Source organism: Pygocentrus nattereri, chromosome 6, assembly GCF_015220715.1.
Source record: "Pygocentrus nattereri isolate fPygNat1 chromosome 6, fPygNat1.pri, whole genome shotgun sequence".
NCBI classification, from domain to species: domain Eukaryota; kingdom Metazoa; phylum Chordata; class Actinopteri; order Characiformes; family Serrasalmidae; genus Pygocentrus; species Pygocentrus nattereri.
Window position 1 is genome coordinate 30,227,406 of NC_051216.1, and position 27,884 is coordinate 30,255,289.

At 40.1% G+C, this 27,884-nt stretch overlaps 2 protein-coding genes across 3 annotated transcripts; both read right to left on the reverse strand.

Moving 5' to 3' along the window:
• Positions 1 to 1,390: 1,390 nt before the first annotated feature.
• Positions 1,391 to 14,522, reverse strand: rcan1a (regulator of calcineurin 1a). 2 transcript variants are annotated; one of them, XM_017695320.2, is made up of 4 exons: positions 14,082 to 14,522; positions 3,769 to 3,942; positions 3,479 to 3,638; positions 1,391 to 2,707 (listed from the first exon to the last, which is right to left on the reverse strand). In XM_017695320.2, the coding sequence occupies exons 1-4, from the start codon at positions 14,202 to 14,204 to the stop codon at positions 2,532 to 2,534; spliced, it is 633 nt and encodes a 210-aa protein (XP_017550809.1). In that variant the 5' UTR covers positions 14,205 to 14,522; the 3' UTR covers positions 1,391 to 2,531. The 2 variants fall into 2 exon arrangements, with proteins under 2 accessions (XP_017550809.1, XP_017550810.1); XM_017695321.2 differs by lacking the exon at positions 14,082 to 14,522 and adding an exon at positions 5,291 to 5,820.
• A 673-nt stretch (positions 14,523 to 15,195) lies between these two features.
• si:dkey-67c22.2 (uncharacterized protein LOC792544 homolog) lies at positions 15,196 to 27,536 on the reverse strand. The gene is made up of 8 exons (XM_017695319.2): positions 27,339 to 27,536; positions 25,081 to 25,221; positions 22,045 to 22,231; positions 21,850 to 21,929; positions 19,185 to 21,704; positions 18,660 to 19,096; positions 18,414 to 18,503; positions 15,196 to 17,145 (listed from the first exon to the last, which is right to left on the reverse strand). Exons 2-8 carry the CDS (start codon positions 25,106 to 25,108, stop codon positions 17,143 to 17,145), a joined length of 3,345 nt encoding a protein of 1,114 aa, XP_017550808.2. The 5' UTR covers positions 25,109 to 25,221; positions 27,339 to 27,536; the 3' UTR covers positions 15,196 to 17,142.
• Positions 27,537 to 27,884: the final 348 nt, after the last annotated feature.

A 27,884-nucleotide genomic window follows, 5' to 3' on the forward strand; every position in this document is an offset into this window, starting at 1 on the left:
CTTCAGTGATGAATGGAGCTTGTAGGAAACGTATTAAAGAATATATGAAGTTCAGGGTTGAGTGTGGAAACACCTTCCTTGTGGCTCATCTAAAAGTGATGGTCAAAAAGGGACAGTCTTCAAGGGGGTGGTTCCCTCCCCTAAACACACTTTCATCATTGTATATGAACCACCCTGCCCCCTACACACATCCCGCTCAGGACATCAACACATTTAATGAATCTAAAAAGATTCAAGGTCATCTGTCTCCTCAGTGGAAAAACAATAGAAATCCCCCTCCTGATAACTGCACAGCCTCCACATGACTGGTCAGACAAAGAGCTCTTTCATTTTACAGTTCCATGAAGTAATTCGAATGGCCTTTACAATGTAGAAAGACAATAGGTGTTGTTCTGCATTACTACTGAAATAATGTGAAATGCAACTTTCTAGAGAAACTTGCCAACTGAGATTTCTTAACAGTGGAGAAAAGATTTAAGAGTAATTTAGTCTACAATTAAATTGAGATTTTTACTATCCAAAATGACCAGTGAACCCAAATGTGTCTTCTGAGTTTTTATGTGGAATGTTGGTGATGGTAACAGTGAGAAATCCAAAACAAGTTTTCTTCGGATACAAGGCTTAAAACATCATGAATGTCCCCATCTACCATAAACAGATGAAATAAAATCAAAATCTTATCCAAAAACTACCGTAAATCAGTGTCTTGGGCAGCACCACTGAACAATTCTCGGTAACTTTTTCTGGAATGGCACACTGTTTGATGGACCTTGGTCTGGTCCGAGTGACCTTGTTTACATCGTTGTTCACATTTAGTGAAGAAATGCTGAAGAACTGGTGGAATTCCCCTTGAAATCACTGGAGCATTATGGAAATGTTTGCAAGCTTGAATATTTCCATACAACGTCAGAACATAGAAACTTTTACTTTAATTCATAAGACCAGGTCCACGATGTACAGCACAAAAAATTGAAATTTCTGCCCTTACAAATGAGTAATAAAGGAACATCTGAAGGCAGACACACTGAGGATCAGACTGAGGAATGAGAGTAGACACATCACTCCCTACCCTTTCTCCATGACCTTGCAGATGAATAGCTCCACAGCAGAGAGGGAACAATGGTGCGCATTGAAACAGGCATATGTGATGACATGCCAGGGCTTTTGAGGCTCATGGATTCTATTTCAAGACAAATCCACGCTTCACCTTGAAAAGTCCTCTGCATGCATCACTGCTGCTTCGTAACAGTACACACAGTGCTGACTCATTCTTTGAAAACGGCGGAATCCATAGAAACACTTCAGTGGTATGTGGGCTCAACATCACGATTCAGTTTTAAAAGAACGTACCAGACAAACTGAAACGACGACAAAAACTGAACAGACGTCATTGCCGTGTAAGTTCCTTTTTTATTACTTTGGTTATGATTGTTTATGCAGACGTTTTAGTACATACATCCAAGCCATTAGTAAGTTAACAGCACTGTTGAAATCAAGCAAATTTTTTTTCTTCTTTTTTTTTTTTTTTACAAATTTGTGAGTAGTCAGACAATTAAGACATTACAATGAGGTAACTATACAACATGAAAAGGCATGGGACAGACATTGCTAAGCTCACTTTTACCATGTAACAAATGTAACTTGTGCAAATTCTGGTAAAGAGCATAACAGTCTTCCCTCATCCTCAATCCGATTGCTTTACAGTGTTGTGGTCCTGAATTACATGAATGTAAAATTGCAAATTTCAGACGTGAGAAACAAAGTATCCATACAAACTTACAGTCAGGATAAAATTGGGCCAAGATGTCATTTTTACTGACCAAAAATACTTACATAATTAAATTAGATTTACAGTCATGGCAAAACTGCTCATTTAACAAACAATTTATTATTTTTTTTTAGACAGAACAATTTCTAAAAAAAGATTCAGGGGATTAATAGCCAACAAATGGAGCAATCTTAACTACCAGCATATAAAAATGTATTGCCCATAACTGCAACCTTCCAAATCCTAATATTAATCGATATTCCTACAAAAGGCATAGGAATATTATTGCCTCCTGTTTCAGCTGATGGAAACATTATTTAAAAAAAAAAAAAAAAAAAAGCAAAAAAAAGTGAACTGCTGATTAAAGAAAAAAAACTAAAAATGGAAAGTCCATAATAGATTTCTTCAGACAAATGCCACACCTTCGTACTGGGATAAAGCATGCTTCCCGAGATAAAGGAAATAAACTCACTACTGGAGACTTTTCTTCTCCGTAGTCATAGACACCAATGGAATTTGCATTCCTGAAACCCCCTTGACCTTTAAGTGTGGAGAAAAGAGCCACTTTATCAACAAATGCATGCAATGAAACCCCTTCCCCTGCAAGACAGTGGACATGTACAGTATTTCTTTCTCCACAGGGCTGGGCTCAGGCTCAAGGCCTCCTCTAGAGGGACAGACTGACTGCATGCCACACCTGGCCTCCTATCAGCCCCCGAGATGGTAAAGCATAAACAACGGCGTAGTGAGACACTTCTCGGGCTCACTGTGTGATGGCTGGGATGTAATCGGGACGCCGGGTCTGGATGATTTTGGGACGTGGACGTCTAAAACCCTCCATGTCGTCCTCGGCGCCAGAGCTGTCCTGGTCACTCTCGCATACGTGCACCACCACGCTGGGAGTAGTGGGGGTTCCAGAGTGGAGCTCATACTTCTCTCCTGCAACAGAGAGAAACAAAGACAAAGGTTATCTTCGTTCATTTAGCCCATCAGTAATACTACATTCTATAAAAGCAATCATATTTTATTCATATGTAAATGACCTTTATTCTGATTAGATGTCCTGTATTGTGTCTTGTTCAAAAAGCAGCTGGAAGTTTCAATGTGAAAGGGCGGGGCTATACTGTGGCAGGTTCAATAGGGGCTACAGGGTCGCACGCAAAAGTCTAGGTGCCCCATGTCAAATTACATTGTGCTACTTTATGTACATGTTGATTTTCTAAGTGAAAATGAGAAAACACATTCTCTACAAAGAACACACTTGTGCACATACTGGCACAATTACCATTTATTTGATGCATCTGACATACCTCGGGACAAAAACAACATAAAATGTGTTCTGTGCTTATGTTATGGCATGTTTTATGTTTGCTGTTTATTTATTTTACAATGTTAAACTCAGTAAATAATTTTGCACTAAAATAACCATAAAATTAAAATAACCATTAAATTGACTATGTAAATGTCTGGGCTTCTAGGACATGTGGATTAGGGAGTGAATGGTACAATTTGTTCACATACACAAAACTTACATATTTTTATGTTTTCTCCAAAAATATGCAATACTTGGCTGAAGCAACATAACTAGTCTATAGTAACATAACTATTTCATAGTTTTAAGGGATTTTAGACTTTAATGTAGTTCTAATGAAATATCAAGATATTTGCGTTTAAGCTTGAAGGACAGGTTTTCTTGTGTGCATTTGGCACCTGGACCAAGTCTTGCGATGGCACAGATGAGGTCATAGTTGATGACAGGTGTGGCATCCTGAGCCTGTTCCCAGCCCACAGGAGGAGAAGGAGGTGGAGAGAGGAGGAACTGCTTATCCGGTTTAGGAGGCTCCAGGCGTGGACTTCCTATATGTACAGACTAAAAAAGAAGGATGGATCATGTGGAGGAGTGACTAAAGGAACTGGAAAATTAACAGTTAAAGTAGCCAGAAGGCTCAGTTACTGAAATAATTCACAATTTGTTGTCTGTCAAAATAACTGCAACACACCTGAGCAAAGAAAAGTCGCACTTCTCTGCCATTGAAGTCACTCTTGTGGAGTTTTGCTCTTGCTTCTGCAGCAGCGAGAGCATTAGTGAAGTTAATTCTGACCCGCCTGAAGCTCTTGAAAAACTGGAAAGTAGCCTCCCTATCAAAGGCACGGAAGAGTTCCTCAAAACTAGCCTGAGGGAGGAAAGAAAAACAGGAATTAATACACACTTGGTACAAAATATTCTTCTTGCTTTCAACTGTGACAGATTGACATTGTATAAGTGTTACTATTTTAATCCTTAGTGACGCACAAAATGTTAATGCAATACAAGGGCTACAAATGACTGTGTCTAAGAGCACTCCGCAAGATATTGGTTTCCAAGGTAACGAGCGAGAATGATTGCAGACTGTGGGATCACAGATGAGAGAGAGAGAGAGAGAGAGAGAGAGAGAGAGAGAGAGAGAGAGAGAGAGAGAGAGAGAGAGAGAGAGAGAGAGAGAGAGAGAGAGAGAGAGAATATTGGATCAGGCTCCACACAAAACATCATGGAGAATCTGACCACCCTCCATCTGAACCACTGAACCTCAGTCCTTTCACTGCTGCATGTCTGTATTCCAGCACTGCGTGTCCTCAACCACTCGCGTCAGAAAACGGTCTCTCCACGTACTGCAACTATCATCCCACCTCTGCGCATTCCTTCTTTGACCCCATTTCCATTTTTGTCATGTCTTTCTCTATTTCTAACTAACCCTTAGTCACTGACTTACTCATTACTCAGCCAACATATGACTCAAAAGCTGAAGAACTGATAATATTACCAAGATCTTTAACAGCAGATGTGTATTAGGTCTTAATATGGAAAGACAATATCACAAACAATGAAGTCATAATTCACTAAAAAAAAAAAAAAAGTTTAGCATATGAAGTTTGCTTTCGAAATTTTGCAGTGTAGCTATGAGGCTAATATTATAAACCAATTGGGTTACATAGACTTGCATTAATTGTTAGTTACATTAGTCTCTTAGCTCTGGCGCACAACTAAAGACACAAACAATGGACACCAAATGTGTCTTGGCTAGTTATATTTGGGTTAAGGGGAGTCATTTTTTTTACTTTTCTAAACCATTTCTTAAACACCTCATCACAGTAACAAACATTCTGAATTTCATACGAACATAATGGTTTTTTCTGTATACTATTCATCCATAATATTACTAACTACATCACTAACAATGCCAGAACGAAATGTGCTCTTAAGTCAGAAACCATTCATGATTAAAGTACTGTGGTCCCAGTCCTAAGCTTTTGTTCATTATGGACAGAAATTTGCATCAAATTAACTGCAATGTGCTCTTCTATCCACATCACGCAGCTTTACACTGTAAAGAAATGAAGACAACTGCATCAGGTCATATTTCATCAGCCTGAACATGCCAACACCTTTACCATCTAGATTACAGCTCATCACTTACACCTCTTCTCTGAGGCAAAGAAAAGATCATTTGTGGTCACATTCAAGCAAAAAAACAAGACCCCTACCCTGGCCTCAGGTCTGTTAAACATATCCTGGTCCTCCAAGGAGGCGATAAGGCAAAAACGGTTGCACTTCATGGTTTTCAAATGCATGACGGATGCTCGCTGGATCCTCCGGAGGACTTGAGGAGTGAGTGATCGTAGAGGGCAGGAGGGGTGGAGAAGAGGGGTCCGTTTTGCCTTCCCCAGCGTGAGGGCAATAAAAACGAAGTCGTATCAGAAATAAATCCTGTTCCTCCCCTGCTGGGTGCCTGCAGCTATTCCCCCCTTTCTTCCTCTTTTCACACCACCTCTGTCGAAGTCAAGGCTGCGCCCGAGAAACGTCAGAGCTCAGTGCCGGAAATAGTACAGCCGAAATGAGCTTTGGTTTCGTTATGGTTGAAAGAAAAGAAAAATTTTAAAAATATATATGGTACGATAGAAGTAAGTTTACATCAAAGCGATGTAGAGAACCTTCTGGAAAGCGCTGAGCTGCTGCACCACTGGCTAAACGTATGCGAGGCTCAGTGAGCGCAGGCTAGCCTGCCCTCCGCTTCTTATACAAGAGCCTTCCCCAGCGCTACAGCAACAGGCCCCGCCCAATCAGGAAAAGACGGAGGCCCCGCCCACCCTGACCACTCTCCACCCAGACTGCTGTCTGTGCTGAGTAATCTGTAATCAGACCGAGAGTATGAGGCCTGGCAATGGAAAATATGTGCCACTGCCTTCCATACAGCAAGAAACCCAATTCTGCCAGTTTCAGTGCTGCTCTCGCGCATTCCTACTGGGAAATCAGGACTGGAAAACCATGATCTATCACTCCGTTTTCATTCACTCATACACAAACTCCTCTCGCTGTCCCACCCCGCCCTCCCCTTCATGTGGGGCTGGATGGAAAATCTAAATCAGCTGAGCTGTGCAAAGAGGCAGCTGTGTTATCAAGAGCTCCCTGCAGCATACTTTCCATGGGTGTTAATTCCCTTCATGTCTGTCTCTCTCTCTCTCTCTCTCTCTCTCTCTCTGTCTTTTTTTGCTCCATCCCTCACACTGTCTCTGATTGCGGAGCTGGTGGATTTGTCCCTATTGCAGTGCAGCCATTCCATCACTTTAAGTGGCATTCAGCTCCAAGACGTCAGACTTATTTTTACACTACATGACGTCTTTCTCTCCACGTCTGGCAGGTCCAACAAACGCAACTCTGCTTCTGTGTTTATCTCAGTCTTTCTGATGAGGCCTTAAAATCAGGTTAAATAGTCCGAACATTATGTCATAACCACTGAGATGACACAGTTTTTTTCTAAATGCTTATTAGTCTATGATTCAGTGTAGACATCACCTGGGGTGTGTGCGTGTTTGCTGAAAACGACCATTGTTCCAGTGAAGGAAGACCACTCATGAGGCAGTGGAAAAATAGAAATGTGAAACCAAAATAAAACACAGGGAAAGAATGTAGAATGGAAAATGTAGAGCCACACGGTGTTATGTGAAGCTGCAGTCACTTGCTGCAGGGATGTGAAGTTTCTCAGACAGGTGGCGTTTTACATAAAACCTCATACTCCCTCAGTCAGTTCCGTCTACTGCCTTGCAGCAGCTGGTAACACTCATATAAGGCTACTGCACACCAAGTCTGCAGAGGTGGAATCACTACTAGAATTAACTGTTAAGTAGAATTTATATACATATTTTTTTCTTTCCAATTCATAAGCACTACAAACTCCAGCTACCAAAATAATGGAATCAATCCAGGGAAGTTTAGAGATTAACTAGCAAGGGTCCCAAGTCTGACGGCTATGAGCTGCATGGAATTACCCAGCATGGAAATGAGGTGTTTGAGGCTAAGGTGTATTTGAGTAAGCTGGAGGGGGGGGTCCATTCATCTCACAACCAAAGCATTGGTTCTGTAGCTGGACCACCCAACTGTTGACATGAGTAAGTTCAAATGGGAAGGTAAAAAAGGCACAATAGTAGGATATGACAATTTGGGTGATCCTCTGCTCCACCACGTAGTCTACTACTACACTCCACTCCTGCATCTACTCAAGGTTCAAATCTAGAAGCCATATTCTTAAAGGCATGTCCATTCCTACGTACAGGGATTTTAGGGAACAAAGAGACCCCCACTCACCCAGTGAAATGCACCTAACCTAATCCTAACATTAGTGTGTGAGCGTTCTCTGATCTGTGACCTGAAGCAAAAAAGATCCCCTTTCCTGCATCACAATCACAGCATTTAAGCGTGTCAGTTGCGATTACAGCTATGAATCCATACCTAGAACTATCAGTCCATTGGGTCGTTTCCCATCATGTAACAGAACCGTGAAAGTAGCCAGGGGTTCTTTAACTTTCTCACACAAATCAAGACACCACACAATGATTCTGTAATCATAATATAATAATGACTGCGCTGTTTCTACATCCACCCATACATCCTGGCTTGGCATGCTTAGTACCCTGGAAAGCGGGGCAACAAAAATCAGAACAGGTACTTGGACAGTGACACACAGCTGCAGCTCTGTTGCAGCACTGTGTGTGTGTTTGGAAGGGTTCAAGGCTCTGCCTTAGTTCGGTTTGTTTTTTTTTCCATGTGAAAAGGCCTTTGGCTTCATTGCTCCACTTTGGCACAAACTTTTGGAAAGTGGTTGATTGTATAACTCATATGCTTATTCTGTCAATCAGAAGAGCCATTCTGTCTCTAAGGGGCAGAGCCTTCTAGATCATCTTAGAATTTTCTGTACTGTTCTGCGCCTCTCCTTCATGGGGACATAACCTTGAGACTTAGAGGGGGAAGATTGTTTGGGCCAGTTGAGGGTGATTACACTGTCTACAACTGTTGTTTGGTCCTGCTCTCTGTTGGGAGAATAGACAAAAGGGTGATCTCTATTAAACATCTCTATTAAAATTTCTCCTCAAAAGTGCATGATTCCATCTGGTTTATTCTTAATGACTTATACAGTGAATCCACAAATCCACAAAACTGTCTTAGATATGGTGAATATTACTATAAAATACCTATGGCTTTAAAAAAGGAAAATAATGAGATCTATAAATGACTGTTACAATATATTGATATTTTAAAATTGCTTTTCATCTCGACAGTAATCGGTTATGACCTTTAATCTACACTCACCGGCCACTTCATTAGGTACACCTTGCTAGTAAAAGGTTGGACCCTTTTTTGCCTTCAGAACTGCCTTAATTCTTCGTGGCAGACTTTCAACAAGATGTTGGAAACATCCTCAGAGATTTTGGTTGGTTATTTGAGTGACTGTTGTCTTTCTATCATCTGGAACCAGTCTGCCCATTCTCCTCTGACCTCTCACATCAACAAGGCATTTTCGTCCACACAACTGCCGCTCACTGGATATTTTCTCTTTTTCACACCATTCTCTGTAAACCCTAGAGATGGCTGTGTGTGAAAATCCCAGTAGATCAGCAGTTTCTGAAATACTCAGACCAGCCCGCCTGGCACCAACAGCCATGCTACATTCAAAGTCACTTAAATCACCTTTCTTCCCCATTCTGATGCTCGGTCTGCACTTCAGCAAGATGTCTTGACCACCTCTACATGCCTAAATGCACTGAGTTGCGGCCATGTAATTGGCTGATTAGCTATTTGTGTTAACAAGCAACTGAACACTGAACTCAGTGGCCGGTGAGTGTATAATAATCATGAATAAGTGGGTGACAAACCAAAAAAAGAACCAAATGCAGAAAAAAAACCCCCCACAGAAACATGTCTGTGCTGTTTTGAAGCCATTAAAACAAACATTTAGTAAGTAAGCTAGTGCTGTGCGATTGTTTTAACTACATTTTCTGATGTACATTAATACAAATTGTATATCAACCACTCACCCAATACAAGCCTGTCATTTATTTACCACTAGTTTCTATACTTTTTCCACCCTATACATATGCAGTAGAATTATAGTGAAATATGGCTGTTGATAAACATTACGGGAAAACACCGCAAAATCGGGCTGCATAAGTATAGCTTGTGTGTATCAGTATAGCAAAAGGTATAGGTATTAGTCATTTTGTAGGTTAGATCACAGAAGACCACCAGTCAACATCTAAACCACAGATGGTGGTTCACAATGGGTCACTGCAGAAGTGCAAAGCTCATAAAGGAAAGTTGGCAGCATCGCATTAAAGTCAAGTTCCTCCATGACTCATTGTCTTTAGTTCTAATGGCTCTCTGGTTTCATTCTCACTGTCCCTCACAGGACTTTCCTGAATCATAAAATAGACGAACTTTAGCTTTCCATTTGTGCATTCCAGACTTTCCATTAAAGTCATAAACCATTGTGGAATCTTCCATCACAAGACAATCAGCTGATTAAGTCCAGGCTCAGTCCAAATCTTACAGCCTTAGCATTTTGACACAAGTTTAAAAATTGGTCTACGCTAATGAGTAACTGACCAACAACTTGCATTTATGAGATTTTTCACAGGGATAACTAAATTGCAAGAAATCTGTTTGACCAGTCGAATCTGTGTTGATAATTTGGTACAATCAATGTTGTCAGAGAATTCTTAAAGTATTATTTAGATCGTTCCAAGCATGGACTTAAACCTTTAACAAGTCTCATGCTTCAAATGGACACTAACAGAGAAATGTGGCATAACTGTATCAAGCTGTTAAACATTATCTGCGCAATTTTAAAAATTATTTTAAAATAAGTGGAAATGAAGTGACACTATTATTAGTTACACCAAATGTCCAATAGCATTATATTTTTAACATTTCACATGAGTAGCATTTAACAATGACCTTAGGTGCTATAAATTTGAGATTAAGGTTTACCAGCTTTACCATTCAAGATTGCACAACATAACCCATAAGTACTGGTTGGTATTGATACAATAAAAATATAACTCCTTCAAACTACTAAGCTTTATAATAAATTGTTTTTTATTGAAGCACTTCACTTCAGGTGGTCATCTAAGAGTAAGCCATCAAGCTCAAACTACGCAAACACTACTATCCTACATAAGGGACTGCTCAAATGACAGCACCACATTACACATTGTGAGTCTCTGCTATTTCAGGACAGATTTGTTACACAAGACAATCAGATTCATTTGTTTCCTCAGATATGCAATCCAGCATTTGGTGATATTGGCCTGATGGTTGTCCCCGACTACCGCATGGCCATATCCTATTCAAAATAATACTTATTTAACAGAGTTATAGTCCATGTCAATTCACATTTTTATCCACTTTAGGTTATAAGAAATGAATAACGCCAGGGATCGTTCAAAAATAGCTTTTATTAGAACTAATTAGAGAATTAGTTGTGTTTTCTTGCCTGGAACTACTCAAATACAAGCCTCCAGTGGCTTTACCCACCATAACTACTAGCCATGTTTACTTCGTAGCCAACACTGGTTGCACTGTATGAATCAGTACTGTATGCACATTATATAATTCTTTGTATCTGTAGATATTTATGGTAGAGTTAAGCACTGTTCTTCACCAGAGTGAAAATAACCTAAAACACACATTCTGCTAGCATAAATACATAAAATTAAAAACATGATTTTATGGTTTTCATAAGCCAAGTCATGGTACAATAAATGCATTTACATATTTCTTTCATTTACATGTATTTGCCTAAACTCAATCCACCCTTTTTGTTTGCTGCAGCATAATATGACTGTAAAATGTGACAACTGTGGACAATGACTGCAGTCGGCTTAAATAACTGTCATCATCCCAAATAACTGCCATCTAAAATAAATGTGATCAGCTGATGACGTAATAATTCTGAGAGGCTTATTCACACTACAGAAATTACACATGAGTTTCATTCCAAAATGATATATATCTATCTGACAATTTTGGATATAACATTTTTTTTATAGCAGATTTGGGTTTTCAAAAAGAACAGCAGCTGATTTATAATGGAAATCACATTTCTATGTCTTTAATAAAGTTGGTATTAATCACGTAGCATTGATATTTCTTGTGTGTGCAACACCCACTCAAAACAACGTACATCATGAAGAAAAAAAAAGTTCTAGACAGATTTATGAAAGGAAAGTTCTTCTAATGAAATGCTGTATAATATCTATTTACATTTTTTTTTTGTTCAGCCATTTTTCCTAAGGCTTGATCCAATGATTTACATGTCAAAAAACAAGGAGAGAGAGGAAAAAATAAGCTGGTTAGAAAATACATTCACCTTCACAGTTCACGGGGCACAGATTCTGTGTTTTCGCAATCCAAGACACCATGGAACACATTTGCCTGTTTCTCCATTCAGAATGTAAATATCTCACTTTGTCAGTAGATGATTTTCCTGTTCCTCATAAACACAGTTTCCACCTAGCTAGATTTTCTGACCCATTTGGGGAAAAAAAAAACAAAAAAAATGTGCCAGAGTAGGCTTGGAAATGGTCAGGACTGAGCTACATTAACAGGGACAGGACATTCTGCCCTTTATATTCTACCATTTCATGGGACAAACATTCACCAATCAGTTTGTCACAGAGCTGCCAAAGATCAACCATAACGCTAAGTAATTTTCCTCAGTTATCAAAGCGATAAGATAACCATTACTGTAAGCGGCACCTTGTTGTAGCCTAGCAAAACAATACACAACAAACTGCTGCAAATCCTTTTGTATAAAACTATGTGAACACAGTCATAGTGACTAATGGAAATAAAATCACCATGACAGCTTCCATACTAAGAAAAGTACTTAATCAGAGGCATAAGAAGCATATAGGTTCTCTGGCTACAACAAGCAGCTTTGCTGACCACGTTGAACCTAATAAACACCCATGAAATTAAAAATGTAATAAAAATATTTTAATACAATAAGATAACATCACCAAATCCTTCATCTAATCGGCTTTTATCAGTAGTCAGAATTTTATTATTTTTATCACCTAGATTCACAGGTAAACAGGTAACAGGTAAATAGATCATGTCAGGGCACACAAACCAGAGAATTTACAGTTGGTTTCAGAAAGGTAGTGATTTCTTACTACAGAGGGAAAGAGCACAGTACACCGTGGAACTTCTGACTTAAATCATGAGTCCACAAGTCATATTTAGCATGACTTTAATAGAAATATACAGTGCCTTGCAAAAGTATTCAACCTTCTTGCAAGTCATCTGATTCATCTGGATTACACAAAACACTTGTACAGACTGCTCTAAGCAGTATTTTCAGTGAAATCCAGTTTGCAGGTTATCTAGATTGGTAGGATGACACTTGTGCTCTGCAATTTTCAAACAGAAATGCAGATTTTTGGATCTGGACTTTGACATTCGAGAAGAATTATCTTTTTGTTGTTCAACCACTGATGTGTTGCTTGAGATCACTGCCCTGCTGAAGGGTTTTTCCATAGACTGAAGCAGGTTGTGATGTAGTATCCTCTGGAATTTTGCACCATCCATATGTCCTTAATTTTAACAAGATGCCCAGAACCCACTGAGGAAAAACATCCCCACAACAGGATTCTGCCACCCCCATCATTCACTGTTGGGATGTTGTTTGTTGAGGAATGGACAGTGTTAAGTGTGTGCCACAAGACAGCTTCAATTCTGGCCAAAAAGCTCCATTGTGCCATTTTTCTCATCTGACCACAAAACCACATCTTGGCTGAGCCATCAATGTGCGAAACAGGGGGTCCTGGGATTTCCCAATTAACTGCTTGGACCCCCTTAATGTCTTAAAATCTACATTTTTGGAGGGTGCCTGAAAATAAACTTATTAAAAGGTTATGCTGTTCATTAGTGTAAAACAGATGTCTTCTGTCTTTGGTATTCTTAACTAAAGATGCAGCTCTCTGGGTGGTGCTGGTATGAGTGGATCAGACATAGCATTGCATATGGAGTTTTTAAACAGCTCAGTGTCACTGCTGGAATGAACTGTCCACCAACCAAAAGTATCCAGCCAACAGCGTGCTGTGACCACTGATGAAGGACTAGAGGATAAATAGCTCATACTGTACAGCAAGAGACAAGCTATTGTCTCCGACTTTACATCTACAAGGCTTTACTGACAAGGTAGGATCATCTAATAGAGTGGACAGTGAGTGGACACTGCTGTGTCTGATCCACTCGTATAATCACAACACAGACTAACACCACCACGTCAGTGTTACTGCAGTGCTGAGAAGGATCTACCACCCAAACAGTACCTGCTCTGTGAGGGTCAATGGGGGTCCTGACCACTGAAGAACAGGGTAAAAAGGGGCTAATAAAGTATGCAGAGAAAGAGATGGACTGCAGTCTGTAACTGTAGAACTACAAAGCGTGTCTATAGAGTAAGTGGAGCAGATAAAATGGACAATGAGTGTAGAAACAAGGAGGTGCTCATAATGTCTTGCCTGACCGGTGTATTCACAAACACACAGAGATATAAGAGCTTGATGTTCTCCTCTCTCTCAAAAATGAAAGCTAGGAACTGTTTATTTGATAGGGACAGTTCTGGTGGTCTATCAGGCCATGCACTGTTGTTATGAGTCCCATTTTCCCTGTAACTTAATACTGTCTGCCATTTTTCACAGAAAGTTTCCTTGCTCCTCCTTTCCGACTGGAAATCAAATGAAGAGTGGTCTCTGACTTTTGCAGCGCTGTAACCTACAGATGTGATCTGTGTAAGTCAGAAGTTCCGCGGCTTCGTCACTCCCCCCATCTTCAGAAGGAAAATCACTGCCTTTCTGAAACCTGGCGGATTTATTACCACGCTAACATCAGCCGTACACTTAAATAATCTCTCTTTCCACAGTGAACTGCGTGTTCTCTCAACTTCAGCCGTACACGGAGCCGGTCAGTTAGAGACTAGGTCAGTGAGCTACTCACCCTCAGCGGCTCGTGTCTGAACACCTCTTCGGAGAGCTCACACGCCACCAGGCAGTCTGTGCGGTCTATCAAATGCACTCCAACAGGGTCGTCGTCGCCAACCACAACCTCTAAGCGCTCCATGGTGGAAACACTGAAAAGCTCGTCGTGAAAGCAACAAAACTAAGTTTTCGTCGTGGGTGGGTGGGACAGAGGGACAGAGCTAATGTTAGCTGTACTGCGAGTCCAGCTCAGCTCAGCTCAGCTGTTGGCGAGTTTCTCCTCACACTTGTGGAAACTCTGAATAACAGCTCGCTAATAGAGACAAAGCGGAGACATACAGCACAGCATAATAATCCATCTGAATCACTAATTTAGGTGGGTTATTCTCTAGGTAATCTAAAAACTGCTCCATTCGTGGTCAATGATAAATAACAGCTAACGCTGGCGGTGTGTGAAAATAACAGTTTCCCCCAGCGGGTTACAGGAAGCGGGATTTTTCAAAATTGAAGTCTTTGAAGAAGACATGCTGTGGACTGACAACACAGCCTGCAGGCCTCACCAAACCATCACTGAAGAAAATTTACATTTTCCACTTAACATAGAAAGGCTTTTGATCTTTTAATACGCATTTTGATGTCAGAAATTCAATGTTATTTGTTCTACCAAAAGCATGAAATTGACAGATTCATTTTTAATTACAATGTAGAAAGTCTAATTACATATTCAAATAGTTCTCTTACTACTGAAACACGGTTGTAAAATGTAGAAATTTCTAATTTAGAAATGTATTTCTATTTTTTTAACATGTAAAACTCAGTTCTTAGGACCAAGTACCACTAACTCTATTGGCCACCTAGTGGTACATAGTAAAGTAAACCAGAATTTCAACACTAGAATGAGATTTTTACATGTCAGTTATAGCTTTTTGTCCATTATCAACATTTTCTGTTTATTATAATCAAATACAAGTTATTAGACTTCCTCACACAAGGACTGCTCTAAAAACGCACATTTCGAGCCACTGTGCTACCATTAAATCGTTGAGCAAGTAGAGGGAATTACTGAAATGGTAGAAGCTTTAAACTATATTACATGTAAAAAAAAAAAAAAGAAAAAAAAAAAAAAAAAAGAATTCAGTGATCATGGTCATTTATTTTAATAATCAAGGTTGCATTATGTACAAAGCAAGCAACATAATCTTATGGCAGCGGAAAAACTGCAATGTTTAATCAAAATTGAGGATACTACACTTTGTTAGGAATGCGGTACTTGAGCCTATACAAAGGATACAAAATACACTGCCTTACAGGTTTTTAATACCACTCATTTTGACCAGTGTGCTGAATAATCACAGAAATTTCACAGTTATAGTGAAGTATTTCCCATTTTCCTATATCGGTATGGTCTAACAGTGGGAATCAAACAAAGTTAAAACATTTTTGGTCACAACTTTGGGTAGTCTGCAAAAGACTTGTAAATAACTTCTTAACCATTGTCTCCACAGTTCCAAAAACAAACCTTAAACCCAACTTAAACCTGGCTGTACAAATCCTGGCTCAAATCGCTTCTGCCAATTGTTTTTTTTACTCAGTATTTTATTCACAAGATCAGCATCTGTAGACCTTCTAGTGAGAGACCAAGTATTTTGTCAGTGTGGGGGAAAGTGTTGAAAGTGGCCATACTTTACCCAGAGTGTTTAATTACCCCTTTCATTGGCAGTGCTCCTCTAGGGTTGACAGACAAGTGAAAATAGTACAGGTGCATGTGTATTTATTTTGTGTGCATAACATTGTTCTACAAGACTGCATTTACTAGGATAAATCTGAAGCTTGAAGAGACAGCATGTGTGATTTAAATTAATGTTTAAAATCTTTCCTGAGGCTGATCTTAAAGTGGAAATATTTCTCACTTCTAATCAGCCTTGAACTGACTGGAGATGAGCGTCTCTGCACAAACTAATGAAACAGTACCAAAAAAAGGATAAACACAAAAGAAGATTAAACGAATAACACTAAAGGAAATGAACACCTAGGCTACACACTGAACAGTATAGCATAATGTACAGGTGTCTCAACAAGAAACAGTTTTTGTTCTCAGTAAATATTATGCATTCCTATCTCTTAAATCACCCTTTGCCAAGAATGTTGATGTAAAATTCCACAGCTATCATAAACAAAGCACCCCAACACGAGCCTCTACTGGGCAAAAGCACATACAATTTTCAATCAATTCAAATTACAAAATAAAACAGTACTGTACACTTCCTAAGGTGTTAAAACCAATGCTGTGCCCCTTTTGAATCCATTCAGAGATCTAAAAATAAACACCTCAAAACAAGAACTCCCTCAAAAAGCTTGACACATGTAGGTCCACTCAGATTTGTGTTTCCCCAACCAGGCTAAAACAGTTAACTGCCAGCAGACACTGGCCAACAATGGTTACAAGCCAGCTGTCGGTCAGATACAACAGCACACTACAACTGCAACACTAAGAAAAATATTGTCCATGAAGTACAGCAGTCACAATGTTGTCCTCAAATTTTAATGACTAAAAAAGAAACTTCACAAAAATGTTAAGAACAAATAACAGTGAAGTCCTCCTGATCACAAAAGTACTTCATAGATGAGATTTACATGTAATGAGATGAGGCGCAAGACTGGGTGGAGTAAAATGATCACCTTGTTAACCAAATATCCAAAAGAGCAGCTTGAAATAAGCTTCTTTCAACTGTCCAGACAGACAGACCACACTGAAAGTCAAATAATACTTTTGAGTTTGACCAAGCAGTGCTTTTGCTTCACTGTATAAGAGACTGTAAGCCCCTTAATCCATTTGAAGATGAACAAAATGATCCGGTCTAGTAGATCAAGTCCTGAGGCAAGAAAAAAAAAATCTGCTGCCTACGGTGGTGTCATCAGCTAAGGAAAAAGTGTTGAGACTGTTGAAATATCCACTGGAACCAGGTCTGCCTCCGATTTACAAATCATTAATATCCAGTGTTGACACTTCATCTCCCCCCATTTTTTTTTTAACGGTCAACGATGGGTAGGGGAAACACTTAACGAAGCGGCACAGTTGGTTACTACAGGGTGAGTTGGTGGGGTGGGGGGAGGGAGGGAGGGAGGGAGGGAGAGAGAGAGAAAAAAAATTGTTAATGAATATTGTTTCTCAGCTTAACTAACTAAATTAGTTCACTGTGAGAAGTCCGTTTACTTTGGCTAGAAACATACTTCAAGCAAGTACGTGAACATGTGCATGGCACGATGCAATTTATACAGATGCAAGCTGCATTCTGCATTCTCAGTGTTGCATTAAGGGGTGCTATAGCAACAGCCAAGTGGTTTTGCACTGCCAGCACATCCAGGCAACTGTCACAGCAGACCACCAGTTTGTTGAGTCTCACAAAGCTTGTTTACTCATATAAACATATGGTCCATCACCTCAACAGAACAAGGCAACACAATTGCAGCTGGTGGAATTGCAGCAGATCACGTTTACAGACACTAATTTGTGCTCTATCGCAATTGAGAATTCAGTGTTTTAACAGTAACGTAAGGATGCAGGGCAAGTTTGTGCTGCAGGAGTGCATGTTTACAGTGCTTTGGCTTGGTAATGTTCATGTTCTTGCAGCAATTATGATTATGATACTCAAAACATTGAGTATTATATTAAACATCCAGCAGAAAATGAAAGCAAACCAGATAAATTTAGATATGATCACCAGTTGGACAAATGGACAGCAGGTAGAGAGACAAATGAGCTAGCCTGCTAGCTTTTGGTTATGCTTGTTATATTAGCTCTGGCTCACTAAGGGTTTGCTCAGACTGTAAGTGATTTATAATTTACTGCCCAAATCCATTTTGTTAAGGCATCCACATTGTCCATTTTAACACAGCTGTCTTCTACCTCTCCATAAGATTTTTACACTCCTTTTACGGGATGTCAACAAAAGCTTCTTTAGACTTTAAATACAAACAGCTGAAAATGAAGCCCTTTTTAGACAGGATTAAATCTACAAGGGCCCTGTTGTAATTTCCTGACCAGCCATGTCTGTTTCTAACTCCATGCTGAGAAAAATTACAGGTCAAATTAGCTACTGTGTTTAATAATAGGAAGAATTATTATTAATTATTTAATAATATTAATAATGATTAATAATAATGATTAATAATGAAATCGTACAAATCTATGTGGAGCTCCTTTGAGTGCTTTGCTTTTTATACATTATATATATTTGCCCACAGGAGTCTCATTAGCCTAACTACAAAGAAAACGTGCTAATTAAAGTTTGTTTCATGTGCCTGTGACTATTGTAAACACAAATAGGCATCAGTGAATAAGTTCTCTTACCCGTTTTTCATCATCGTCGTCATCGTCATCAGAAACATGGGGCCTTGCAATGCTCATCTCTTCCTTGCTTTCTGCAATCTGTTTACACTTCTGAAAGCAAAATCAACATGACTACTTACAACACTGATGGCAAATTACATAATTTTACAGCCGTTATGAAATTACAAACATGCTCCAAATTATTATAGGTAGCATAGAATTATACCTTACATATTCACCTGCCACTCAACAACTAATTTATCTCACCTCTGTTAACTCTTTTATACTGATGCTGTTAGCCTGCTGTGTCACTTTCCTCTTTACTTCTTCGATGTTGGCCAGATTAGGTGTAGGTGCCGGAGGAGGTTTGTTGGTAATGGTGGGCAGCGGAGGCATAGGGGGCATAGCTGCCAAGGCTCCCATATTAGATAGGGCTGCAGTCATAGTGGCTGCTGTCATGCTAGCCACAGCAGCATTCATAGGCATGTTTGGCATCGCAGGCATACCAGGTATGCCCAACGGCAGGTTCATGGGCAAATTGGGAACTGGAAGGGGCAGAGGCAAAGTTAAAGGGGCTGAAGTAGGAGTTGGCAAAGGCAACTGGAGGATAGCCTTAGGCTTGAGGCTCTCTGGGATGGGCATCCCTGCTTTAGCACACATTGCAGCAGCATTAGCCTTAGCGATCTCTAAGAGCTGATCTTTGTCTGTGAAGAAGAAAAGTGAAGACAAACATGAACATCAAGTTCCTAATATTTTCAACTGCATAGACAAGTGCATAAAAAGCTCTTTTACCCAGCTCAGTGAGACGAGGTGGTGTCTTGCTAGTGCTGCGACGTGTTCTCGAAGTGGACCTTCTTTTACGGAGAATGAGAATAGGTGAATGGCTTGGCTCACGTTTCCATCGATCTCGTCTGTCAAAAGAACGACCTCGAAATACAGGTCTCCTCCGGCGAGAAGCAGAGCGAGATCTTTTAGATCGTGAATGGCGGGCCCGTGATTTTGACCGTGATCGTGACCGTCTTTTCCTGGCAGGGGAACGGGATTTTGATCTTTTGCTTTTTTCTGGACTCTTGGATCTTTTTCTTCGAGCAGGAGAGCGTGATTTAGAGCGTCTTTTACGGACTGGTGATCTAGACTTGGATCGTATTCTTTTGGGAGATCTTGACTTTGAGCGCTTGGTCCTAGTGCGAGATTTAGACCTCGACTTTCCCCTACGGTTGACTGATCTTGAACGCGATCTCCGTCTCCGGACAGGTGATCTGGATTTTGATCTCTTCCTTTGGCTGTGTGAGGGAGATCTAGACTTTCGTTTTCTTGGAGGAGACTTGGACCTTTCCCTACCACTAACCGACTTTGATTTGGACCGTGTCTTATGGGTGGATGATATGGACCTGGAGCGCTTCCTACGGAGGGGTGACTTGGACTTTCTGCTGGACTTTGACACCGATTCTTTTTTTACTGGACTTGGTGATGATCTTGAATTATCAGACTGCTCATTATCATCTGAGCCAGTGGTCTCATGTTGATGTAATGGTTCTGATGAAGAGGACCTAGATCTAGATGTGTTTGGCCTCTCTTTGCATTCCAAGGTGGTCTTGGATTCTCTTGTGGCATTTTCTTTTTTTGACTCAAGGTCTGATTTTGTGGAGTCTTCACTTGATACTTTGTGTGGAGATGCACATTCATGAGACACTGGTTTCTGTGATTTGGACTCTATTTCTTTATTATTACCATCAGAATCTTTACGGTATTCCACTGAAGATTCTCTTTCTTCAGCAGGAGATTTAGACCTGCTCTTAGCCGGAGACTGACTTCTATCTGAGGAAAGCCTCTCTCTTGAATTGGATCTAGACCTGGATGAGTCTCTCTGTGAAACAGATCTTGATCGCTTACTTTTAGCTTTCTTTGCTCCTCTTTTAAATCTAGGTGAGCTAGTCTTTGAATGACGTGAGACAGATCGTGATTTTGAACGTTTGTTGCGCTTAGGAGACCTTGATTCTGACCTTGGTCTACGTGGAGATTTTGACTTCTTCTGCCGAACAGGGGATCTTGATTTAGAGTGCCTGGAGTGCAGTGGAGAGGGAGATCGACTACGTCTTCTTGGTGTTCTAGACCTTGATCTGATTTTGCGAACAGACCTTGATCTAGACCTTTTGTTTCGCCTCAATCGAGATCTAGACCTCCTGAGGATCACAATGGACCTTGAACGGGTTCGTCTCATTCTCCTGACCGACCTGGACCGAGATCTTCTTGCACGGGATACTGGTGTCCTTTTACGAGAACGTGAACGTCTGCCTCTCCTGGCAGATCTGGAGCGTGATTTCGAACTACGGGCCTTTCGGCGAGAAACAGATCTTTTTGACCTTGACCTTGAACGGCGTAGCTTTCCAACAGATCTAGATCTTGTTCGGCGGCTGCGCCGTGGGGACCTGGTCCTAGATCTCTTGGCCCTAGTACGGGACCTGGAGCCAGAGCGATTCCTTCTCTTTCCAGAGCGGGACCTTGACTTACGTCTTGTACCCCTGACTGATCTAGATCGAGATCTTTGATTTTCTGATGGAGACCTTGAGTGTCTTTTTTGCACACCCTTCTTTCTTCTTGGGCTAGAAACCGACCGTTCTCTTGAGAGAGATTGATCTTTTCGATGCGCTGGCACACCAGAAGATCGCTTCGGAGTTCTGGATCGACTGTGGCTTGATTTAGTCCCTTTATTGTCCGACAGCGATCGGGACCTTGACCTGGAGAGTGACTTCTCAGGATCCCTCTTTCCTCTCTTATCTCCATTTGGTTCCTTCTGGCTGACTTGCTCTTTGTGTACATTCTCCTGTTTGGGGATAATATCAGGGAGTTCCTGAGTTTTGCTAAAACCTTTACCAAAACTCTCTATTTTTGTGTCCTTCTCACTGTATTTTTCTCTATTTACAGCTTGATCACATGTATTCTCAGGAGACTCATCTTTCCTCCATGCAGACTTTGTGTGTTTCTCTTCAGAATGTTCAGGTTTGATGGTTGCATCTCCCTTTATTTCATCTGGGTGTGAATTTTTTTCTTTATACCCATCATTTGAGTGCTTCACTGCACCCATAGGAGACTTTCTGCCCAAGTTAGGTGACTCCATTTGCAATGCTTGAACCATTTTTGATTCAGAGTCTGACTCTGACCCTGACTCTGACGTACTGGCTGATCGTGACCGTGATCGAGAAGGAGAATTTCTCTCTTGCTTTTCTTCTTTTCGTTTCTTTTTCTTCTTCTTTTTCCCTGCGTGACGCTTCGTTTTTCTGACTTTGCCGTCATCATCATCAGCACGATGTTCTGTCAAAAAAAGACAGATGCAACATATGCAAAATGCACTTTGCTGACAAATTAGGTTTATGGCTGCGCAAGATTCATATTGACTTTAGTATAATATTGGTATTCTAATCAAATAATAAGCATAAATGATCACATAAACTCTTACCAGCTACGGAATTTCTTGTGGTTTCTTTATCTTCATCATGACTTCGAGTCTCAAAGGTAGATGGGCCTTCTTTTTTCATACTGGTTAAACATAAAAACTATTTTCAGAAAGCCTTTTCCTCGTGCTTTGTGATATGACAGGAAGGTATGGGTAGTCTAGTCTTTTATTTCAAAAGCAAAATAAGCCAAATCTTACTTCAGTTTTGCTTGAGATTCTCCATCTGATTCAACTCCAGATTCAGAGCTGCTCTCTTTTTCACCCTTTCTCTTCTTGCGCTTCTTCTTACTTTTGTGTTTTTTATGCTTCTTATTTTTCTTCCATGGTGTCTCACTACCATCCCTGAGAGCAATGTCTTCACACAGAGCAGTTTCAGATGCATCACCTGTAAGAGACATGCCTTTGTTAAGCTCATACTTAAAGGCCTAGAAAATACACATTATTTCATCAATGGAACAAATCTCACTTTCCTACTTAAGATGAAAACTGATTTTAAATCAAATTTCCAGGCCTTTTCCAAAACCTTTAGAGTATTTACCTAAAACATTTCTAGGCTTAGAAAATGTTTTTTTGCTGTTGTAATTTTTCCAAATTTTGGTGACCATACATACCCTGAATAAATCACATCAAAAGACACCCCTTCAGCTCTGTTTCCTTGATAATGTCCCTAATGTAATCACCACATGCTAAAAAGAGAGTGGTTCAAAGGCAGAGGTAATGCAGTTTAAAACTCTAAACATGTAACGTATCGCAAAATCGGTTCTGTTGATAAGCAAGTTAAGGATCTAGTAAGGCTGCTGATTAGGAAAAAAGAAAACTATACGACAAGATTTAACATAATTCACCAATAATCAAAGGTGGTGCATGATTACAGGACAGCAGTGTCACTATTTGCTAACGTTTATATTTTGTTTCAATTTCACTGCATAACTAAATCAGCATCATTAGAGACTGAAATTTAAGTAAATGCCTTTTCAGTTTTTGGCTTAAAAATAGCAGAAAATAGAAATAGGTTAAAAAGGCCTACAATAGTACGTTAAAATCGCACAAATAATTTGAATAGTAATGCCAATGAGAAATTGTGATAAAAACACTGTTTGCTCCCTTTGTCTTCTGGTCAGCACAGACGAGTTCAAAGGTTTTCAGCATCACCCGTTGAGCACCGGATTCTTTTCCACTGTCGAGCAAAATGTCACCATACTATTGTGTTAGCTTAGTCAAGCAGGCTACAGCTTTTAAAATACCACAGAACAGTTTTGACTTCGGCTTCCTGTCACCCCAATGCTAATCAGTTACCTTTTCTCACACTATAACTAACAGTTGTGATCTACACCTTGTGATAGCAGAGCACCAATTAATCAAATCAAACCCATAATGGGGTGTTTGGATCTCTTTAGCCAAGTTAGCTAGGAGAGAAAAGCCAGCTAGCATTAGCTATCTAGGCTCCAGCTCCAGACACCACAGAAAAGGTTTAATATCAGCTTTCTGTGCCTCTAACATCAGCTGCTCAACTTCACTTCTTCAGACTTGAGTTACTATCATATAATTTTGTGTCACCAACGCTTTAGTCAGTCACTCTCTCTCCTGGTTAGCAGTTTAACTTTTAGAAGAAAAAAAAAAAAAAAAAAAAAAGTTTCTTTTCCAAAATAAAAATTTAAGAAAGCCACTGGAATGATTACCCTCAGCGCTCAGAACTTTTTTGCCATGCAGGGGAAAAAGAGGCCAGGGAAATACAAACGGTCTGCTACAGCTGCGTTCTTTAGCTCACATTTTAAATTTGACTGATTTTATTAAATTTCCATCAATAAAACCATGTAACTGAAAAAAAAAAAATCTGTGCATCATATTAATGAACTTTTTTATGTCTTGCTTTGAAAATTGTTACTGTGAACACATGCAGTTGTCAGATCCTGATGGGGTTCATTTTTTCTCTAAATGACTAACATTTCTGAAGCCATGCCCACATACTTTACATATTTAAAAAACAAAATGGTTTCTGTCGTAGCAGAGGCACTCTGGTATTCAGCTACATAAGTGTTGGAAAGCCATTAAGTATTATGTTTTCATAATTTTTACGACTTTTAATGCTTAATAATACCTAGCAAGCGGTTTAAAATTAAACTAACCCTCTGGTTCCCTGTCAGTTCCTTTTGAGCAAGAATATTATTTCAAAGGCATTAACAAAACAGCCAATTACATATCAAAGAGTCCTTCCTTTCGGTTTCTGGCAGTGCATCTTGAATTTTGGTTTTGGTCTAGAATTTTCATTTTGGGGAGTCAAAACGTTTCACTAGCTCTAGCAAACTGCTTAAGGCACTGCCATTCCACCTAAAGGCTATCGCATACCAGGAAAACTGCAGCGGCAAAAAACTGATACTACTGTTTTAATGAAGATGCACATTAAATTAAAAAATAAGTAAATGCCACTGACATTCATTGTGCCTTGCCACTAGATGACCTCCAGCACTGCTCAGCATTTTGCTATTATAGCTAACACTGCAGCTATGAGATATTTATTTTGAAATATTCTATCAAATATCATCTTTTATATTCAAATACACTTCAACAATAGAAGAAAATGAATACATAACTGTATAAAAGAAAAATTTTGTAGATTAAGAGCGTGCCACACAGCTAGTGAGCAAACGAACAATAGAAAGCTTATTTTTGTGGAGATAAAACTGATACTGCCACCTGGAATTGCAACTGGCTCACACGCCTCACCAAATCACAACAGCATCTGGATAGCAGAGCTTCAGCTACATGCTACCTATGAGAAGGATGTATTTGGCTTTGTAAACATTTGTTATCCCATAAAAGCGCCTGGTATCATACAAGTGGTAACCGTGCCGATTATTCAAATGGATTTTTATTACTGAATATTGCTTATTTCAAAAATATACTAATTTTCACTGATCATTCCAGCCCTAATTTAAGTGAATCTGTCCAATGGAATTATTATTATTAATGTTATTATTATTACTACTATTATTATTATTATTATTAACAATAAAAGCCTCTAATTACATAACAATAACCTTAATATTAAGGTTGAAAAAGAAGAAGAGCACATGGTGGTAGCTAAAAAGAAAACATGGTGGAAGAATAAATGTTTAAATACAAACAGACCATAAAACAATACTTTACAAAAACAGCCGATTATAGGATGAAGCCAGCCAACACCAGTGTACAATGAATGTGACATTCAACCCTCTTCATGTAAATGACACATACCAACATTAGTATTTGTTGCACATTCCATTTCTGCACCTCTGTCGCAGACCTCTTGAACCTGGTGCAAACTGGGATTTCTTTCACCCCGTCAACCTGCCTTGATCTGTGAAATGGGAGATGAAGCGATCCTCACAGCTCACTCTGAGGGAACGGTGAGAAAATTACAATTATAAATTTAAAAGTGAAAAATCAAATACCGCACACATTTTTTTCACTGTATTAGTGTAACTGATATCACAAAAGATCTAATCTATCTGGTACTGTAGTAACATGATAGCTGGTTAGTGTCTCTCTGCACTTAGCTGATGAAGTAGCTGCATAACAAACAGACCCTGCTATTAGTTACCCGCTTTTAGAATGTAGTATGGTAAAACAGCATGAAGGGCATATTTTAAAATACAGATTTGATTAGAATTGTACACAGTGGTGGTGAGAGGAACCAGGAGTCCACCTCTGAAAGTGCCCCCACAGAAAGTTATTGCAGAGAATGGTTATGAATATGCTGTCTGACATCTGAGACATTGTTTCTTGGGAGTTGTGTGATAATGTTTTGACCTAAAATGTATTTTAATCAATGTAATGTAATCAATTCATGATAGAAGGATACAGGAAGGATGCTCTAAAGCAAAACGGTCTCCAAAGAAAACTTGTATTTTCAGACTGATCATTATTTTACCATCAATAACATTACATACAAAGTGCAAAGTAGACATAATACATACAATGGCTAATTTGTATTGTGGACACTGGTACGTATGATTCCCATCACCACTACTGTTAAGAAAATCGGTGTTGGTACATTTTCTACAAATGTATTAATTAATCTGTAACAAAAATACGTACATATACATCCATCCATCCATATATATTCCCCCTTCAATAATCGACGCAATTCCCCTTTAACCGGCAGTAGTTATCGTATTATATGCAGTCAATATGCCGTTGGCGACATACTGCTTTATATGAGCGACTATGGCCAGTGAAATACGGTCAAGGTGAAAGTAAACACTGCTGCTAGCCGCAGATTCAAACCCGCTGCACACTAAACAACTCCCGCCAAGACTCGCAACTCCATGCTGGATTTTCGGTTGTCGGCAGGAAATCTAATATTTCTTTTAAGTCAACTTATAAACGACGTTCCACTATAACTACAACAACTAAGCATATTAAACTACTGAAATTAAACCGTCTACAGCTGTAGCACAGCTAGCAAACGCTTATCGAGCTGGACCAGCTCTTCACAAAAGACCCACAGACGCTTCTAGAAGTCGTTCAACTTAGCGAGCAAGCTAACGGTTACATACAGGCTAACCTGCGGCTAGCAGACTATTTCCGTCATCATAAAAAGCAACTAGACAGCACATGGCTGAGACAACGCCGCGGCAAAACTGGGGCTGGTAAATATGTGGGTCTGATGTGTGGAGGTGATAAAGATCCGCAGGATGGGACGTCGGAGGTTTCACTGCGGGATGGACAGTCGGTTAGCGCTGTCTGGGCCAACGCGCTGCCGGGATACTTCATGTCACGTTAACCTAGCTAAACTGACGAGCGACGATGAGGCTAAAGTTGGTTTCTTTCCCGGCCCACCTTAAACGGCGCAGCGGGTACATTGCCCGGGCGCCAGAGTGCAACTTACCTGCCGCACCATTTAAGGTGGAACAGGAATTCGAGAAGGAAGCTGACTTCAGCTTCGTCAAGCCGCACGGTCTCTATGCACATGGGCCTCATAAAAACAGAAGCGGCTTGGTAATACTGTGTTAGAAAAAACGGGCGCTGAAGACCAAACGTTTTACTTACACATCAACTTTAAGCTTGAGATGGTGTTTAAAACAGTAACTAGGTTACAAACACTCCGTCAGTAACTAGCTAGATACACATAAACAGCTGGCTAGGCCTTCGGCCACATCCAGCTCAGGCTAATAAGAGCTGAGCAAACGCAGGCTAGGTAGCAGCATCGGCTCCACAAATTCTGGCGTTAACTCCACAAAGCAAGGTCGAATTTTGTATTTGACCGCGTGAACGAAGCAAAACTGGAAGTGCATCAGCGATAAAATGGACACATTACCCTCGCACTGCAGACCAGCTGACCGCTGGTACCGCTAACAAAGGCGCCACCGGCCGCCCAGCTAACTGTGCTAACTAGCGACTTAGAGCTAACGTTAGGCGTTTCTCATTGGCCACAAATGTAACTGTAAATGGTAAAACGGTAAATCCCATCGATACAGCGGCATATTAGGACTGAAGCTAAATGCACTAACCTCTATTTCCGATTCCCACATTTATCAGCAGTTACGAAACCGTGAAAAACTTGCTCCATGATGGTCGCCATGACATTATACAGCGAGCAAATCCTCCAGTATCCCAGAAGCACGAGGAGAGCGGAGAGTCCGCAGTGGCCGCGAAGCGCCCTCACTGCCTCAGAGCCACACCGCCACCTGCTGTCGCTCAGAGACACGGCGCGCTAATCCGCACAGACAGGCTGAGGAAAGTATCAACAGCAGCGACGCGCTGACATGATCATTAGCTTTATAATCACCGAATCAACACAACTGTACTTTAGATGAGATATACTTATTGTGCTTGAAGTGTAGCCGCTGGAAACGAAAATTGCCATTGAATCTGAACGATAGATAGATAGATAGATAGATAGATAGATAGATAGATAGATAGATAGGTAAACACGATTGAATGACTGACAGACAGAGAGGCACTGATAGCTAGACAGATAGATAGATAGATAGATAGATAGATAGATAGATAGATAGATAGATAGATAGATAGATAGATAGAGTTAACTAAAAGGG